The sequence below is a fragment of the Mustelus asterias genome, chromosome 31 (genome assembly GCF_964213995.1).
Source record: "Mustelus asterias chromosome 31, sMusAst1.hap1.1, whole genome shotgun sequence".
Classification (NCBI taxonomy): domain Eukaryota; kingdom Metazoa; phylum Chordata; class Chondrichthyes; order Carcharhiniformes; family Triakidae; genus Mustelus; species Mustelus asterias.
Genome location: NC_135831.1, coordinates 9411777 through 9425227, shown reverse-complemented (window position 1 = coordinate 9425227; position 13451 = coordinate 9411777). Strand labels below are relative to the sequence as shown.

Below are 13451 nucleotides of genomic sequence, written 5' to 3'. Positions count from 1 at the left end.
GAGTAATTTTGGGCCCCGTATCGAAGGAAGGGTGTGCTGTCCCTGGAGGGGGTCCAGAGGAGATTCACGAGAATGATCCCGGGAATGCAAAGCTTGATGTACGAGGAGCGTCTGAGGGCTCTGGGTCTGTACTCGATGGGAGTTCAGAAGGTTGGGGTGGGTGAATCTCATTGAAATGTACAGAATACTGAAAGGCCTGGATACAGTGGACTTGAAACATAGAAACATAGAAAAACTACAGCACAAAAACAGGCCCTTCGGCCCCACAAGTTGTGCCGAACATATCCCTACCTTTTAGGTCTACCTATAACCCTCCATCCTATTAAGTTCCATGTACTCATCCAGGAGTCTCTTAAAAGACCCTATTGAGTTCGCCTCCACCACCACTGACGGCAGCCGATTCCACTCGCCCACCACCCTGTGTGTGAAAAACTTACCCCTAACATTTCCCCTGTACCTACCCCCCAGCACCTTAAACCTGTGTCCTCTCGTAGCAGCCATTTCCACCCTGGGAAAAAGCCTCCGAGAGTCCACCCGAACTATGCCTCTCAACATCTTATACACCTCTATTAGGTCTCCCCTCATCCTACGTCTCTCCAAGGAGAAAAGACCGAGCTCCCTCGCCTATCCTCATAAGGCATGCCACTCAATCCAGGCAACATCCTTGTAAATCTCCTCTGCACCCTTTCAATCTTTTCCACATCCTTCCTGTAATGAGGCGACCAGAACTGAGCACAGTACTCCAAGTGGGGTCTGACGAGGGTCTTACATAGCTGCATCATTATCCCCGGACTTGGGGGAAGATGTTTCCATTAGTAGGAGAGACGAGGATCCGAGGGCACAGCCTCAGAGTAAAGGGACGACCCTTTAGAACCGAGATGAGGAGGAATTTCTTCAGCCAGAGGGTGGCGAATCTATGGGATTCATTGCCAGTGAAGGCTGCGGAGTTGTCATTGAGTGCATTTAAGACAGAGATAGATAGGTTATTGATTGGTAAGGGGATCAAAGGTTACCGGGAAAAGGTGGGAGAATGAGGTTGAGAAACTTCACAGCCGTGATTGAATGGCGTGGCAGACCCAATGGGTCAAATGGCCTGGTTCAGCTCCTATATCTTATGGTCAAATATGTCCCTTCATGAAAGCACTCTCCCTCCTCTCTCAGCAATATGAACAAGCTGCGTCTCAATTCGCTTTGACTACTACGGTGAAGATTATGGAGTCGCCATCAAAACAGAACTTGACCTTAAATGCCATGAACTTGTGGTAAGGCTTCGGGGCCCAGGCGTAGACCTCAACCGAATTCTTCAGAGCAATCACCAGGAACTTGATCCTCTCGTATTTCACTGTGGAGTAAACAGCACAACGCAAAGGTTACACCAACTGTCTTCCATCAAGTTCCCATGAGGTGAGACCTGAACCCTTGTGGCCAGGAACAGCCAGGGTCCGTCGATCTCCTGGGGTGGGTGGGGAGGAGACGGGATGAATCCAGACCATTCAGTAAAGATCAGCAGAGCACATTTCACATTTTGGAGAGGAATGCTTTTTATTGCGCATGGTTGAAGGAGTTAATAGATCAATGCTCAAAATAATGGAGGGAGGATCATAGAATCCCTACAGTGCAGAAGGAGGCCATTCGTCCCATCGGGTCTGCACTGACCCTCCGACAGAGCATCCCACCCAGGCCCCATCTTTGTAAGCCCACGTATTTACTCCGTTAATCCCCTAACCCACACTAAGAGGCAATTTAGCATGGCCAATCCACCTAACCTGCACATCTTTGGACACTAAGGGGCAATTTAGCATGGCCAATCCACCCAACCTGCACATCTTTGGACACTAAGGGACAATTTAGCATGGCCAATCCACCTAACCTGCACATCTTTGGACACTAAGGGGCAGTTTAGCATGGCCAATCCATCCAACCTGCACATCTTTGGACACTAAGGGACAATTTAGCACGGCCAATCCACCTAACCTGCACATCTTTGGACACTAAGGGGCAGTTTAGCATGGCCAATCCACCCAACCTGCACATCTTTGGACACTAAGGGACAATTTAGCATGGCCAATCCACCTAACCTGCACATCTTTGGACACCAAGGGGCAATTTAGGATGGCCAATCCACCTAAACTGCATATCTTTGGACACTAACAGGCAATTTAGCATGGCCAATCCACCTAACCTGCACATCTTTGGACACCAAGGGGCAATTTAGGATGGCCAATCCACCTAAACTGCATATCTTTGGACACTAACAGGCAATTTAGCATGGCCAATCCACCTAACCTGCACATCTTTGGACACCAAGGGGCAATTTAGCATGGCCAATCCACCTAACCTGCACATCTTTGGACACTAAGGGACAATTTAGCATAGCCAATCCACCTAATCTGCACATTTTTGGACACCAAGGGGCAATTTAGCATGGCCAATCCACCTAACCTGCACATCTTTGGACACTAAGGGGCAATTTAGCATGGCCAATCCACCTAACCTGCACATCTTTAGACACCAAGGGGCAATTTAGCATGGCCATCCACCTAACCTGCACATCTTTGGACACTAAGGGGCAATTTAGCATGGCCAATCCACCTAAACTGCACATCTTTGGAGTGTGAGAGGAAACCAGAGCACCCGGAGGAAACCCATGCAGATTCCACACAAAACAGTGACCCAAGCCAGCAATCGAACCCGGGTCCTTGGTGCAATGAGGCAGCAGTGCTAACCACTGTGCCACCGTGCTGCCATAGTTGAATTTTCTAGGTCACTGAGCTGACAGAGCAAGGTCCTGATGAAGGATCAAGACACACAGTGTCCTTCGATGATGATTGCTTTCCCAACAGCAACCAGAACCAAAACAGTTTCCAAAATTAACCCCGATTACCATGGGTTTCAGAGGTAATGACAGAGCAGATGGGCCAAATGGCCTCTTTCTGTGTTTTGAATTCCTGTGGCAGAGCCACTTGTTGTCACTCGGGAAGGCCGGAGAGATAGATATAGAGAGAGAGAGAGACAGAGACAGAGAGAGAGAGAGCAAACGAGAGAGAGAGAGAAAGAGAACCCGTTTGGTTCACTGTACAAGGGGCTGTTGGCAGCCTTTATTTGTCAAGAGTCTAAGGGACAAAGACAGATTTACCCAGCTTATCCAGCCCTGAAACAAAGTTAAAAGTGGGGAGGGGTGTGTGCCTGGTGTGTGTCTGGTGTGTGTGTGTGTGTCTATTGTGTGTGTGTGTGTGTCTGGTGTCTGGTGTGTGTGTGTGTCTGGTGTGTGTGTGTGTGTCTATTGTGTGTGTGTGTCTCTATTGTGTGTGTGTGTGTGTGTGTGTCTGGTGTGTGTGTGTGTGTCTATTGTGTGTGTGTGTGTCTGGTGTCTGGTGTGTGTGTGTGTCTGGTGTGTGTGTGTGTGTCTATTGTGTGTGTGTGTGTCTATTGTGTGTGTGTGTGTCTGGTGTGTGTGTGTGTGTCTGGTGTGTGCGTGTGTCTATTGTGTGTGTGTGTGTGTGTGTCTGGTGTGTGTGTGTGTCTGGTGTGTGTGTGTGTGTGTCTATTGTGTGTGTGTGTCTGGTGTGTGTGTGTGTCTGGTGTGTGTGTGTGTCTGGTGTGTGTGTGTGTCTGGTGTGTGTGTGTGTCTGGTGTGTGCGTGTGTCTGGTGTGTGTGTGTGTCTGGTGTGTGTGTGTGTGTGTCTGGTGTGTGTGTGTGTCTGGTGTGTGTGTGTGTCTGGTGTGTGTGTGTGTGTCTGGTGTGTGTGTGTGTGTCTGGTGTGTGTGTGTGTCTGGTGTGTGTGTGTGTGTCTGGTGTGTGTGTGTGTCTGGTGTGTGCGTGTGTCTGGTGTGTGTGTGTGTGTGTGTGTGTGTGTCTGGTGTGTGTGTTTGTCTGGTGTGTGTGTGTGTCTGGTGTGTGTGTGTGTCTGGTGTGTGTGTGTGTGTCTGGTGTGTGTGTTTGTCTGGTGTGTGTGTGTGTCTGGTGTGTGTGTGTGTGTCTGGTGTGTGTGTGTGTGTGTGTGTCTGGTGTGTGTGTGTGTGTCTGGTGTGTGTGTGTGTGTCTGGTGTGTGTGTGTGTGTGTCTGGTGTGTGTGTTTGTCTGGTGTGTGTGTGTGTCTGGTGTGTGTGTGTGTGTGTCTGGTGTGTGTGTTTGTCTGGTGTGTGTGTGTGTCTGGTGTGTGTGTGTGTCTGGTGTGTGTGTGTGTGTGTCTGGTGTGTGTGTTTGTCTGGTGTGTGTGTGTGTCTGGTGTGTGTGTGTGTCTGGTGTGTGTGTGTCTGGTGTGTGTGTGTGTGTCTGGTGTGTGTGTGTGTGTGTCTGGTGTGTGTGTTTGTCTGGTGTGTGTGTGTGTCTGGTGTGTGTGTGTGTCTGGTGTGTGTGTGTGTCTGGTGTGTGTGTTTGTCTGGTGTGTGTGTGTGTCAGGTGTGTGTGTGTGTCTGGTGTGTGTGTGTGTGTCTATTGTGTGTGCGTGTGTCTGGTGTGTGTGTGTGTGTGTGTCTGGTGTGTGTGTGTGTCTGGTGTGTGTGTGTGTGTGTGTCTGGTGTGTGCGTGTGTCTGGTGTGTGTGTGTCTGGTGTGTGTGTGTGTGTGTCTATTGTGTGTGTGTGTGTCTGGTGTGTGTGTGTGTGTGTGTGTCTGGTGTGTGTGTGTGTGTGTCTGGTGTGTGTGTGTGTGTGTCTGGTGTGTGCGTGTGTCTGGTGTGTGTGTGTGTGTCTGGTGTGTGTGTGTCTGGTGTGTGTGTTTGTCTGGTGTGTGTGTGTGTGTGTCTATTGTGTGTGTATGTGTCTGGTGTGTGTGTGTGTCTATTGTGTGTGTGTGTGTCTGGTGTGTGCGTGTGTCTGGTGTGTGTGTTTGTCTGGTGTGTGTGTGTGTCTGGTGTGTGCGTGTGTCTGGTGTGTGCGTGTGTCTGGTGTCTGGTGTGTGTGTCTGGTGTGTGTGTCTGGTGTGTGTGTGTGTCTGGTGTCTGGTGTGTGTGTCTGGTGTGTGTGCGTGTGTCTGGTGTGTGTGTGTGTGTGTCTGGTGTGTGCGTGTGTGTCTGGTGTGTGCGTGTGTCTGGTGTGTGTGTGTGTCTGGTGTGTGTGTGTGTGTGTCTGGTGTGTGTGTTTGTCTGGTGTGTGTGTGTGTGTGTGTGTCTATTGTGTGTGTGTGTGTCTGGTGTGTGTGTGTGTGTCTGGTGTGTGCGTGTGTCTGGTGTGTGTGTGTGTGTGTCTATTGTGTGTGTGTGTGTCTGGTGTGTGTGTGTGTGTGTGTCTGGTGTGTGTGTGTGTGTCTGGTGTGTGCGTGTGTCTGGTGTGTGTGTGTGTGTCTATTGTGTGTGTGTGTGTCTGGTGTGTGTGTGTGTGTGTGTCTGGTGTGTGTGTGTGTGTCTGGTGTGTGCGTGTGTCTGGTGTGTGCGTGTGTCTGGTGTGTGTGTCTGGTGTGTGTGTGTGTCTGGTGTCTGGTGTGTGTGTGTCTGGTGTGTGTGTGTGTCTGGTGTGTGTGTGTCTGGTGTGTGCGTGTGTCTGGTGTGTGCGTGTGTCTGGTGTCTGGTGTGTGTGTCTGGTGTGTGTGTCTGGTGTGTGTGTGTGTCTGGTGTCTGGTGTGTGTGTCTGGTGTGTGTGTGTGTGTCTGGTGTGTGCGTGTGTCTGGTGTGTGCGTGTGTCTGGTGTGTGTGTGTCTGGTGTGTGTGTGTGTCTGGTGTGTGTGTGTGTGTCTGGTGTGTGTGCGTGTGTCTGGTGTGTGCGTGTGTCTGGTGTGTGTGTGTGTGTCTGGTGTGTGTGTGTGTCTGGTGTGTGTGTGTGTGTCTGGTGTGTGTGTGTGTGTGGTGTGTGTGTGTGTGTCTGGTGTGTGTGTGTGTGTCTGGTGTGTGTGTGTGTGTCTGGTGTGTGTGTGTGTCTGGTGTGTGTGTGTGTGTCTGGTGTGTGTGTGTGTGTCTGGTGTGTGTGCGTGTGTCTGGTGTGTGCGTGTGTCTGGTGTGTGTGTGTGTGTCTGGTGTGTGTGTGTGTCTGGTGTGTGTGTGTGTGTCTGGTGTGTGTGTGTGTGTCTGGTGTGTGTGTGTGTGTCTGGTGTGTGTGTGTGTGTGTGTCTGGTGTGTGTGTGTGTGTCTGGTGTGTGTGTGTGTCTGGTGTGTGTGTGTGTGTCTGGTGTGTGTGTGTGTCTGGTGTGTGTGTGTGTCTGGTGTGTGTGTGTGTGTCTGGCGTGTGTGTGTGTGTGTCTGGTGTGTGTGTCTGGTGTGTGTGTGTGTCTATTGTGTGTGTGTGTGTGTCTGGTGTGTGTGTGTGTGTGTGTCTGGTGTGTGTGTGTGTCTATTGTGTGTGTGTGTGTCTGGTGCGTGTGTGTGTGTCTGGTGTGTGTGTGTGTGTCTGGTGTGTGTGTGTGTGTGTGTCTGGTGTGTGTGTGTGTGTGTGTGTCTGGTGTGTGTGTGTGTGTCTGGTGTGTGTGTGTGTGTGTGTCTGGTGTGTGTGTGTGTCTGGTGTGTGTGTGTGTGTGTGTGTCTGGTGTGTGTGTGTCTGGTGTGTGTGTGTGTGTGTGTCTGGTGTGTGTGTGTGTGTGTCTGGTGTGTGTGTGTGTGTGTGTGTCTGGTGTGTGTGTGTGTGTCTGGTGTGTGTGTGTGTGTCTGGTGTGTGTGTGTCTGGTGTGTGTGTGTGCGTGTGTCTGGTGTGTGTGTGTGCGTGTGTCTGGTGTGTGTGTGTGTGTCTGGTGTGTGTGTGTGTGTCTGGTGTGTGTGCGTGTGTCTGGTGTGTGCGTGTGTCTGGTATGTGTGTCTGGTGTGTGTGTGTGTCTGGTGTCTGGTGTGTGTGTCTGGTGTGTGTGTGTGTCTGGTGTCTGGTGTGTGTGTCTGGTGTGTGCGTGTGTCTGGTGTCTGGTGTGTGTGTGTGTCTGGTGTGTGTGCGTGTCTGGTGTCTGGTGTGTGTGTCTGGTGTGTGTGTGTGTCTGGTGTCTGGTGTGTGTGTCTGGTGTGTGTGTCTGGTGTGTGTGTGTGTCTGGTGTCTGGTGTGTGTGTCTGGTGTGTGTGTGTGTGTCTGGTGTGTGTGTGTGTGTGTCTGGTGTCTGGTGTGTGTGTCTGGTGTGTGTGTGTGTGTGTGTCTGGTGTCTGGTGTGTGTGTCTGGTGTGTGTGTCTGGTGTGTGTGTGTGTGTGTCTGGTGTGTGTGTCTGGTGTGTGTGTGTTTGTCTGGTGTCTGGTGTGTGTGTCTGGTGTGTGTGTCTGGTGTGTGTGTGTGTGTGTCTGGTGTGTGTGTGTGCGTGTCTGGTGTGTGTGTCTGGTGTGTGTGTGTGTGTGTCTGGTGTGTGTGTGTGCGTGTGTCTGGTGTCTGGTGTGTGTGTGTGTGTGTGTGTCTGGTGTCTGGTGTGTGTGTGTGTGTCTGGTGTCTGGTGTGTGTGTCTGGTGTGTGTGTGTGTGTGTCTGGTGTGTGTGTCTGGTGTGTGTGTGTGTGTGTCTGCTGTCTGGTGTGTGTGTGTGTCTGGTCTGTGTGTGTGTGTCTGGTGTGTGCGTGTGTGTCTGGTGTGTGTGTCTGGTGTGTGTGTGTGTGTCTGGTGTGTGTGTGTGTGTCTGGTGTCTGGTGTGTGTGTCTGGTGTGTGTGTGTGTGTCTGGTGTGTGCGTGTGTATCTGGTGTGTGTGTGTGTGTGTGTCTGGTGTGTGTGTCTGGTGTGTGTGTGTGTGTGTGTCTGGTGTGTGTGTGTGTGTCTGGTGTGTGTGTGTGTGTCTGGTGTGTGCGTGTGTGTCTGGTGTGTGTGTGTGTGTGTGTCTGGTGTGTGTGTGCGGGTGTCTGGTGTCTGGTGTGTGTGTCTGGTGTCTGGTGTGTGTGTCTGGTGTGTGTGTGTGTGTCTGGTGTGTGCGTGTGTCTGGTGTCTGGTGTGTGTGTCTGGTGTGTGTGTGTGTGTGTCTGGTGTGTGTGTGTGTGTGTGTCTGGTGTGTGTGTCTGGTGTGTGTGTCTGGTGTGTGTGTGTGTCTGGTGTCTGGTGTGTGTGTCTGGTGTGTGTGTCTGGTGTGTGTGTGTGTCTGGTGTGTGTGTCTGGTGTCTGGTGTGTGCGTGTGTCTGGTGTCTGGTGTGTGTGTCTGGTGTGTGCACATGTGCATGCATTCGCACGTGCAAGATTGGGACAGAAAATGCTGGAAAATCGCAGCAGGTCTGACAGCATCAGAGGAGAGAGGATAGAGCCAATGTTTCGAGTCAGGGTTTTCTGTCTTAATTTTAATATTTCAAGGTGTGAAGTGTCTGGACAGTACAGTTGACGTGAAGATGATGGAATACAGACTGGGAATGAGAGTGAAACTGCTCTGCAGGATGAATGTTATTGTTGTTGGTGTCTTTAGAAGCTGAAGTTTATATTTGAAGAGGTTTCAGGGTCTCTGACAACTGGTCTTTGGGGAGAGAGAGAGAGACAGAGAGAGACTGTGCTGCTGCTGTTTCCTCTCCTGACCGCTAGGAGATGCTGTTACTCTCCCTCTGGTCCCTCCCAGAGTCACTTTTTGCCTTACAATGTCCCATGTTTGCGTGGGTTTCTTCCCACACTCCGAAAGATGTGTGGGTTAGGTGGATTGGCCATGGTAAATTGCCCCTTAGTGTCCAAAGATGTGTAGGTTAGGTGGATTGGCCGTGCTAAATTGCCCCTTCGTGTTCCAAGATGTGTAGGTTAGGGGGATTAGTGGGGTAAATATGTGGGGCTACGGGGCTGCTCTGTTGGAGATTTGGTGGAGACGCGATGGGCCGAATGGCCTCATTCTGCGCTGTACGGACTCTTATGATTACACAAGGACACCTGCAAGCGAGCTAAAGATGGCGGATATTGACCATGACAACTGGAAGGTGGATGCTGACGTCTGCGATCTCTGGAGGCCGGCTGTTTGGAGGGACGTCACAGAAACGAGAAGATGATCAGCTGGCCAGGATGAGGGCCCAGAGGAAACAGAGGCCGGCGAACCGTGCACCTCCTCAGCCCTCTGCAGTTAACCTGGCAGAGACTGCCATGCTGGAGTGTGGCTTCTGAGTCACACAAGGCCAAGCCTCACACACAGGGCTGACCAGCGCGTGGTCTTACGAGATGAAATGCATGTCCCATTGGAACCAACGACATGGCTTGCGGTACCTGATGCATCGTATGTTTGAGAGCCGACACTTTGGCCCCCATGCCCTTATCTAGTAGGTGATTCATACAATCATAGAATCCCTACAGTGCAGGAGGCGGCATTTCGGCCTACCTAGTCTCCACCCAGGCCCAGCGACACAGTGGTTAGCACTGCTGCCTCACAGCGCCAGGGGCCTGGGTTCGATTCCCGGCTTGGGTCACTGTCTGTGTGGAGTCTGCACGTTCTCCCCGTGTCTGCGTGGGTTTCCTCCGGTTTCCTCCCACAGTCCAAAGATGTGCGGGTTAGATGGATTGGCCGTGCTAAATTCTCCCTCAGTGTTACCCGAACAGGCGCCGGAGTGTGGCGACTAGGGGATTCTCACAGTAACTTCACTGCAGTGTTAATGTAAGCCTACTTGTGACCAATAAATAAACTTTAACTTTAATAGTGGCACCGTCTGCTGAAACTCTGACTGTAAGAAGTTTAACAACACCAGGTTAAAGTCCAACAGGTTTATTTGGTAGCAAAAGCCACACAAGCTTTCGGAGCCTTAAACCCCTTCTTCACTCGCCTGAAGAAGGGGCTTGGGGCTCCGAAAGCTTGTGTGGCTTTTGCTACCAAATAAACCTGTTGGACTTTAACCCTGGTGTTGTTAAACTTCTTACTGTGTTTACCCCAGTCCAACGCCGGCATCTCCACATCGAAACTCTGACTGCCCAGGGGCTCTTATGAAAAGCAATGTTAAGTTTGTGCCGAGTATTTCCATCTGGAAAACCTGCCCCCTGGTGGCCAACGATCAAACGCCAGGCAGCACGAGCATCGTGGGAGGAATCAGTGTGGACACACCTTGCTCTCACCTTCTTACTTACCCACTTTGTAGTGCACGCAGCCCTCCATGTCTCCGACTGTGGTCCAGCCCTGCTTCTTCTCCACTTCCGGGTCATTGTGCAAAATCTTGTTCCGCAGCCAGGACAGGTAATACACACGCAGCTTGTTCCGTTTACCTAGGTACGATCAATGAAACAGAATTCAGCTGATCAAACACGGCCAGTTCCACCTGAGGCAAGTGAAAGATTATCATTCCCTTCCTCCCCTCTCCTGAAACCTCACTGGGGATCCTGGAACTACGAGGATACAGAGGGAAACAAACGTAATGCTGCCAGTCGTAGAATCCCGACAGTGCAGGATGAGGCCATTCGGCCCATTGAGTCTGCACCAACTCTCCAACAGAACATCTTACCCAAGCCTACACCCTACCCTATCCCTGTAAGCCCACGCATTTACCTAACTAATCTTCCCGAACCTGCACATCTTGGGACAATAAGGGACAATTTAGCACGGCCAATCCACCTAGCCTGCCCATCTTTGGATACTAAGGGGCAATTTAGCATGGCCATCACTTCTGTGGACGTTCAAAGTCTCCAGATCAAGAATCCGGGCGGCACGGTGGCACAGTGGGTTAGCACTGCTGCCTCACAACACCGGGGATCCGGGTTCGATTCCCGGCTTGGGTCACTGTCCGTGTGGAGTTTACACATTCTCCCCCGTGTCTGCGTGGGTTTCCCCCGGGTGCTCCGGTTTCCTCCCACAGTCCCAAAGACGTGCGGGTTAGGTGGATTGGCTATGCTAAATTGCCCCTTAGTGTCAGGGGGACTAGCTAGGGTAAATACATGGGGTTATGGGGATAGGGCCTGGGTGAGATTATTGTTGGTGCAGACTCGATGGGCCGAATGGCCTCCTTCTGCTCTGCAGGATTCTATGATTCTATGATAATTGAATTGGTGGAAAATGCCCAATCAGAAAACACCCCTTTTCCCAATTCCTGCTCGTTGCGGCTTGACGGAAAGTGTTGTGTTGGTGTGAAGTGAGGTGAGAATTAAGCGGAACTGAAACTCTTTGATCTACCACCACTTTCTAGACAGGGGAAGCTCACACACGGAGTGGCAGTGCTACATAACACTCACTTCAACTTCCGCCTCAAAGCTTTATGCACCTGATATCGTGATGAGGAGGTTCAACCCTTCCAAAACATCCATCTGCTGGAAGCGTCGACGACTGATGAGGCTGTACACTTTCCCCTGTCCACTGCGGTCGAGCAGCATCAGCCCGTTCTCTGTCCCCACCAGCAGATTCACACCTTGAGCAAGAACAAAATACAGTCAACAAGGCACAGAGCAACCGCAAAAGGACATGGACAACACAATAATGACCATTGATCACTAATTGTTTAGGAGAGAAACAGAAGAGAGGGGGGGGGGGATGAAGAGGGTGGGGGAGGAAGAGAGAGGGGGATGAAGAAAGAGGGGGGTTGAAGAGAGAGGGGGATGAAGAGAGAGGGGGATGAAGAGAGAGGGGGGTTGAAGAGAGAGGGGGGTTGAAGAGAGAGGGGGGTTGAAGAGAGAGGGGGATGAAGAGAGAGGGGGATGAAGAGAGAGGGGGATGAAGAGAGAGGGGGGTTGAAGAGAGAGGGGGATGAAGAGAGAGGGGGATGAAGAGAGAGGGGGATGAAGAGAGAGAGGGGGATGAAGAGAGAGAGGGGGATGAAGAGAGAGAGGGGGATGAAGGGAGAGGGGGATGAAGAGAGGGGGATGAAGAGAGAGAGGGGGATGAAGAGAGAGAGGGGGATGAAGAGAGAGAGGGGGATGAAGAGAGAGAGGGGGATGAAGAGAGAGGGGGATGAAGAGAGAGAGGGGGATGAAGAGAGAGAGGGGGATGAAGAGAGAGAGGGGGATGAAGAGAGAGAGGGGGATGAAGAGAGAGAGGGGGATGAAGAGAGAGAGGGGGATGAAGAGAGAGAGGGGGATGAAGAGAGAGAGGGGGATGAAGAGAGAGAGGGGGATGAAGAGAGAGAGGGGGATGAAGAGAGGGGGGATGAAGAGAGAGGGGGACGAAGAGAGAGGGGGGATGAAGAGAGAGGGGGAATGAAGAGAGGGGGATGAAGAGAGAGGGGGGATGAAGAGAGAGGGGGGATGAAGAGAGAGGGGGATGAAGAAAGAGGGGGGATGAAGAGAGAGGGGGGATGAAGAGAGAGGGGGATGAAGAAAGAGGGGGGGATGAAGAGGGGGGGATGAAGAGAGGGGGATGAAGAGAGGGGGATGAAGAGAGGGGAGATGAAGAGAGGGGGGATGAAGAGAGAGGGGGAATGAAGAGAGGGGGATGAAGAGAGAGGGGGGATGAAGAGAGAGGGGGATGAAGAAAGAGGGGGGGATGAAGAGAGGGGGATGAAGAGAGGGGGATGAAGAGAGGGGGGATGAAGAGAGGGGGATGAAGAGAGGGGGGATGAAGAGAGGGGGGATGAAGAGAGGGGGGGATGAAGAAAGGGGGATGAAGAGAGGGGGGGATGAAGAGAGAGAGAGGGGATGAAGAGAGAGGGGGGATGAAGAGAGAGGAGGATGAAGAGAGGGGGGGATGAAGAGAGGGGGGGATGAAGAGACCGGGGGATGAAGAGACCGGGGGATGAAGAGACCGGGGGATGAAGAGACCGGGGGATGAAGAGACCGGGGGATGAAGAGAGAGGGGGATGAAGAGAGAGGGGGATGAAGAGAGAGGGGGATGAAGAGAGAGGGGGATGAAGAGAGGGGGGATGAAGAGAGAGGGGGATGAAGAGAGAGGGGGATGAAGAGAGAGGGGGGGATGAAGGGAGAGGGGGGGGATGAAGAGAGAGAGAGGGGATGAAGAGAGAGAGAGGGGATGAAGAGAGAGAGGGGGATGAAGAGAGAGAGGGGGATGAAGAGAGAGAGGGGGATGAAGAGAGAGAGGGGGATGAAGAGAGAGAGGGGGATGAAGAGGGTCAGAAAAAAGCGAGGACAAAAGTGCACAAAAGAGTGCGAACAAACTGACATTAAACAACTGACCTCACACCCCCAGAATGTGCCCCAGTACTTTACAACTGGTGCTGCCTTGTACCCAACATGCACAAACAGCAAACAAACTGCCACGTAATGAGTTTTTAGCACTCATTTTTGAGAGGACTACAATACAAAAGCAGGGATGTACGGCTGAGGCTGTATAAGGCTCTGGTCAGATCACATTTAGAATATTGTGAGCAGTTTTGGGCCCTGTATCTAAGGAAGGATGTATTGGCCTTGGAGAGGGTCATGAGAATGATCTCAGGAATAAAGAGCTTGACGTATGAGGAACAGTTGAGGACTCTGGGTCTGCACTTGATGGAATTTAGAAGGATCAGGAGGGGATCTTATTGAAACTTGCTGAACACGGAAAGACCTGGATAGAGTGGACGTGGGGAAGATGTTTCCATCAGTAGGAGATATGAGGATCCGAGGGCACAGCCTCAGAGTAAAGAGACGACCCTTTAGAACCGAGATGAGGAGGAATTTCTTCAGCCAGAGAGTGGTGAATCAACGGAATTCATTACCATAGAAGGCTGTGAAGGCTGGGTCATTGAGTGTATTTAAGACAGAGAT

At 51.6% G+C, this 13451-nt stretch overlaps 1 protein-coding gene across 4 annotated transcripts in view; it reads right to left on the bottom strand.

The window, feature by feature from the left end:
• Positions 1-13451, bottom strand: part of LOC144481730 (misshapen-like kinase 1) — a 283663-nt gene that overhangs the window by 15149 nt on the left and 255063 nt on the right. For all 4 annotated transcript variants that reach the window (XM_078200874.1, XM_078200875.1, XM_078200876.1 and 1 more), the window contains 3 exons: positions 11021-11164; positions 9897-10031; positions 1242-1342 (listed from right to left, as the gene is read on the bottom strand). In XM_078200874.1, the coding sequence (XP_078057000.1) occupies positions 1242-1342; positions 9897-10031; positions 11021-11164 (380 nt within the window). The remainder of the gene's footprint in view (positions 1-1241; positions 1343-9896; positions 10032-11020; positions 11165-13451) is intronic.